General features: G+C 43.7%; 1 protein-coding gene across 1 annotated transcript; it reads left to right on the top strand.

Annotated features, from left to right (window-relative positions):
- The first annotated feature begins 245 nt into the window (after window positions 1–245).
- On the top strand, window positions 246–3,749 carry LOC119298817 (ras-related protein Rab5A). The gene is made up of 7 exons (XM_037576118.1): window positions 246–553; window positions 878–955; window positions 1,079–1,246; window positions 2,548–2,596; window positions 2,779–2,852; window positions 3,128–3,221; window positions 3,359–3,749. Exons 1-7 carry the CDS (start codon window positions 497–499, stop codon window positions 3,466–3,468), a joined length of 630 nt encoding a protein of 209 aa, XP_037432015.1. The 5' UTR covers window positions 246–496; the 3' UTR covers window positions 3,469–3,749.
- The last annotated feature ends 1,231 nt before the right edge of the window (window positions 3,750–4,980 follow it).

Genomic DNA, 4,980 nt, shown 5'->3' with positions numbered 1-4,980 from the left:
ATTTTTTCATATAAATACGGTCAAACTTTATGAAGTTTGACTTCAGAGAATTCTAATATGCAGAGTCAAAAGGACCAGAGGGAGTATATATAAGCGCTTGCGTTTGTACTACGTTAAAAAAAAGATCGTTGACCTGTTGCGGGACGGTCAAAGTTTGGACCGGACTGTAATTACACGATGTTAGAGGGACCAGTTGGGGAGAAGGCATCTTACTTAGCCTTAAACCGGAAGTAACAAGGGAACACGGCAACCAAGCAGAGTATCCATCGCCCACGCCACGCCACGCAAGAACACAACACCACACACCCGAGTCGCCAAGAAGAAAGCCCCAACCTTTTTTCCTCCCGATCCGTCGTCCTCGTCGTCGCCACAAGAGTTTCTCTCCGGATTCGCCGCCCTCTCCTTCTCTCCAGCCAGCCGGCCAGCGAGCGAGCGAGCGAGCGATCGATCGGATCCCGCCCGTCGGAGGTTCCAAGTCTCGCCTGATCTATCAGAGATGGCGGCCAACGCCGGCGCCGGCGCCGGTGGCAGCAAGATCCGCAACGCCAAGCTGGTGAGGGCCCCTCACCCCCGCGCCCGATCCCCACCATCTCCGTTTCGATTTCCTGTTCCGGCGGCAGGCGCCTGGATATTTTTATTTTATTTTATTTTTCGGTCCACGCTTTTTAGGCCTAAGTCTCGTTGCGAATTAGCTCCTGGCTCTGGGCGCTTCGTTCCCGCGATCGGATCAACAGCCGGCCGGCTCCTGTGTTTATTTTAGGAATTATAAATCGGACACATTTTCTTGGGTGCTGCGAAGATTCACTTCGCTGTGTGAAGTTTTCTCATATGCTGATGATGTGTGCTACGCCTCCTGTGGTGCTGGATCGATGGTCAGGTTCTTCTGGGGGATGTCGGCACCGGCAAGTCCAGCCTGGTGCTCCGGTTCGTCAAGGGCCAGTTCGTCGAGTTCCAGGTCAGCCCCCGCCCCTTCCTTCACATGCCCCAGGCTGTGCTCCAAATTGGGCATGACCGCAGGAATCTGTGTGTGCTGCTGGTGGTGGTGCTAATTTTATTTTTGCGGTTTGGCTGGCCGCAGGAATCGACCATCGGCGCGGCCTTCTTCTCGCAGACCCTGGCGGTCAACGATGAGACGGTCAAGTTCGAAATCTGGGACACGGCCGGCCAGGAGAGGTACCACAGCCTGGCGCCCATGTACTACCGCGGCGCCGCGGCCGCGATCGTCGTCTACGACATCACCAACGCGGTGAGTATGAGCAGAGCATGAGTATCTTGATTTGGCAGTAATCCTTTACCGCAGCCATGATTAATAGCAATTACCTGTAAACAATTGGTAGCTCTTGATAAGAATTTCCCTTGCTCCTTCTGCGAAATCAAATCGCCAACTGTGATCTTTGAGGCAAACTGGAAACAGCTTTAAGTCTATAAAATCTTGCTCTTTCATAGTACTAACAACATTGGCGCGAAATGTTTGAGCTTCAAAAACCATATTGTGGTAACCCTCTTCTGGGTGAGTTGTGCCTGTGTCAGGTTTTGTGTACAAACCTAGAGGATCTGAACTTATTAGGCAGTTGAAACTTCTTTATCTAATAATCATTATCAGTTGCACTCGCCACCCTACTCTGTTCAACAGAGCCATGCCTGTTTGTCTTGATGACCATACATGCTTCTTTACCCCATTGATTAATCTGGAACTCAAGTGTATTGATGCCAAAATTATTAGCACATTTAGCATTCTTCTGAGCAGGCGTATAACTGTATGTAACTGTATTCAGCAAGAACAAGTATGCACTAGTTCTGAGCTCTGACAGTCCAGACACCGTTCTGTGTGGTCTTTTCCTCCTGACCTCTTTGTCTAAGTTGGTTTTTCTAGTGATTTGTATGAATCTATTTCTGTATATGGACATATGCATTGTAGTGCTTTTACGATTCAACACTGTTCACTCACGGAATGTGTTATATTTTAACCGTGCTTTTGCATATGTTGCCTAGTTGCTTTGCTAAACGTGTAATCTGAATTCAAAACTGAAGTACGATGTAGTACCAAAACTGAACCAACAAACTCTTTGCAGTTGCACTTTGTTACTTTTTGCTTGCATCTTGTGAGCAAGCCAAATGCAGAGAAGATATGGTGTCTCTTTTTGTTTGTTTGTTTGGTGTTCATGGGTTGTTACTTGATAATAACAAAAGAACCATTTAGTTTGTATTTCAGGATCTTATATATTGCTAGTGATCTCATTAAATACCTTGTTTATAACTCCCTCTGTCGCATAATATACAAGTGCCAAAAACGCTCTTATATTATTGGACGGAGGGAGTAGGTGATATGCACTCGCAATGCATGGCTTGTGAATCTCGACTTGACCTGCACGCATGCAAAAAAAAGTCCTGATTTGCATCATGCAGATATGAATCAATCTTGATTTGTATCACAAGTTTAAACCCATTCTCATTTGCTACTTATCTAAAGAATGTAACTGTTGTGTAAAAGTAGGTGGATAGTTATTTAGTCCAGTTGATTATAACATTATTGTTTCTACCTCACAGGCCTCTTTTACACGTGCAAAGAAATGGGTTCAAGAACTTCAAGCACAAGGTAATCCATTTTACCCCTTTATGATGTGTTTTCTTCATTTGAGCCATAGAAATATTTATGTGGCTGTAAAACTGACCTTGTGAGTTGTAATGGTGGGCATTGCTAGAGAGGATGTCTTTGAGCATTTTGTGTAAATAAGCTGGCAGATATAGTTTTTAATTCTTGATGCGTTTTCCATGCAGGGAATCCAAACACAGTAATGGCTCTTGCTGGGAACAAGGCTGATATGTTGGAGGCAAGGCAGGTGCCAGTGGAAGTATGTAATTCTGCTTCTTGGATCTCACTTTTGACATTACAGACATGCATTTTGCTTGGGAATTTGTCACATTTCAAATACTGCACCTTGTCCAGTTACATCATGTGCAGCTTGTTTGGTTCCTGTAGTGTTTTATTACGACAGAGATGCCATTTTTCTGTGAGAGAGAAACATGTTGGTACTGTCCGAACGAGAACAGCACAATGATACAGCCTGTACTACTACTATGTTGTTTGAATGATTTATCCAAAGCTAAACTCTTGTTGGCGGTGCAGGAAGCGACGACTTACGCACAAGAGAATGGGCTCTTCTTCATTGAAACGTCTGCCAAAACAGCCATCAATGTGAATGACGTATTCTATGAGCTCGGTGAGTACTACATACTATAGATCACTTTACTGTGGGATGGCCGGTTGTTATTACATACTACAAAAGAAATTTCTCTGTTCCCTTTTCCTGCTAATTAATGTCTAAGCACTGCTCTGTTTGGCAACATCCGGTTTCAGCAAAGAGACTGCTCGCGGGGCAGCAGGCGCAGAACCCGCAGGCGGGGATGGTGCTCTCACAGAGACCGGCCGAGAGGATGGTGAGCAGCACGTCGTGCTGCTCATCATAGGATGCTTGGCCGTGGAGAGACGGCCGCCATGGATGGCCTCAGAAGCCACAGGAGGAAAGAAAAATGTATGCGCTGTGGACGATTGCTGCCATCCCAGCTTGCTACACTACAGTCTAGCCCTTGTTTCTTGTCATATGTTGGTTCTGTAAATGTGAATAGTAGTGGGGTGTTGCTGCTGCAGATGTTCAGATATGTTGTTGCAGTGCATTCTGGTGCTTAAATATATTTCTGGATGACCTTTGTGCTTCAATTATATATTTTATTTTCTAACGTTTCGGTCAGGACACAGAAAATATTGGTCATCGCAATGCAAATATGTCTCAATAATCTGGCAATTCATTGGCTAATCATCATTTGCTACTTTAGCTGATTGTGTTGAGCACAAGTTGTGAAACCTCCCAATCCCAAGCATGAGTAGCTCCTGGACTGTGAGCAACAGAAGACCAAAAGGAACAGAATAAGAACTTGTTTGCTGATGAACAGATGATACAAACAGTTGCACAGTGCTCAAATTCTCTGCAGCTTACAGGTTTATTCTCTCAAGGAATAAACCAGTTACTCCCTCTGATCCATAACTTTGTACTAAATTAGTGACAATTAATATGGATTAGAGGGAGTATTTATTTATTTATTTATTTATTTATTTATTTTAACCGTGCTTGTGTGCATATGTTTGCACTGGTAGTCTGAATTCAGAACTGAAGTGCAACGTGGTACCAAAACTTAATCAACAGACCCTTTTGCACTTGTTACGCCTTGTCTGCATCATGCGGGCAAAGCTAATTGCAGAGAAGATGTTGTGTCTGTTCTTTTAGAATACACATCTATTTGTATTTCAGGATCTTATGTATTGTTAGTTATGTTGTTAAATATCTAGCTTCTTAGGTAATGTGTACTCGCATGGAATGCGTAGGTGGTGAACATCGACTTGACCTGCATGACATACAAATTTAACATGTCTTGATTATTTTATTAAGTTTGAATTTGCAAACTTAAGTATGCAAATTTAAATAATGACAAAAGTTTATAGGAGCCTAAATGAATTTCTTTTATTAGACAGTAAGCAGTGGCCCTGCACCCAGGTTTTTTCCGATAAATGGTGGATTTTATTGACTCAAAATGAAACATCAAGATATACAAACACAAAGAGCACACACCCGGCCTCTGCATAGTTAGGATGCACACAACCAACACCAAAGCACTCACACTAAAAAATACGCCGGCAAAAAGCTAAGTCATACAAAACCAAAGCTATGCCTAAGCGAGTAAAAAGAACCCTATGATCAAAACAGCGACTGACAAACTACATCGACGACCATATCCGCACCAATCATCTCTTGACACCACAAGGACGATGACAAAGTTCTTCAACAACTACACCTTCAACAAGGGAACTATGCTCAAACACCGCTGTCACCGGATCCAACCATCAATGATCAGAATCTAGGTTTTCACCCTGAAGAAGCATAGGGAGCAAGATGACTACAAAAGTAAATGAGCATCTCATGGTAC

The sequence above is a fragment of the Triticum dicoccoides genome, chromosome 5A (genome assembly GCF_002162155.2).
Source record: "Triticum dicoccoides isolate Atlit2015 ecotype Zavitan chromosome 5A, WEW_v2.0, whole genome shotgun sequence".
Lineage (NCBI taxonomy): Eukaryota > Viridiplantae > Streptophyta > Magnoliopsida > Poales > Poaceae > Triticum > Triticum dicoccoides.
This window is presented reverse-complemented; position numbering and strand designations above follow the sequence as displayed.

Coding starts and splice junctions, on each gene's coding strand:
- LOC119298817 (XM_037576118.1), top strand. CDS start 497: ATGGCGGCCAACGCCGGCGCCGGCGCCGGTGGCAGCAAGATCCGCAAC. Junction 956..1,078: donor GCCAGTTCGTCGAGTTCCAG/GTCAGCCCCCGC, acceptor GGCTGGCCGCAG/GAATCGACCATCGGCGCGGC. Junction 2,597..2,778: donor TCAAGAACTTCAAGCACAAG/GTAATCCATTTT, acceptor TTTTCCATGCAG/GGAATCCAAACACAGTAATG.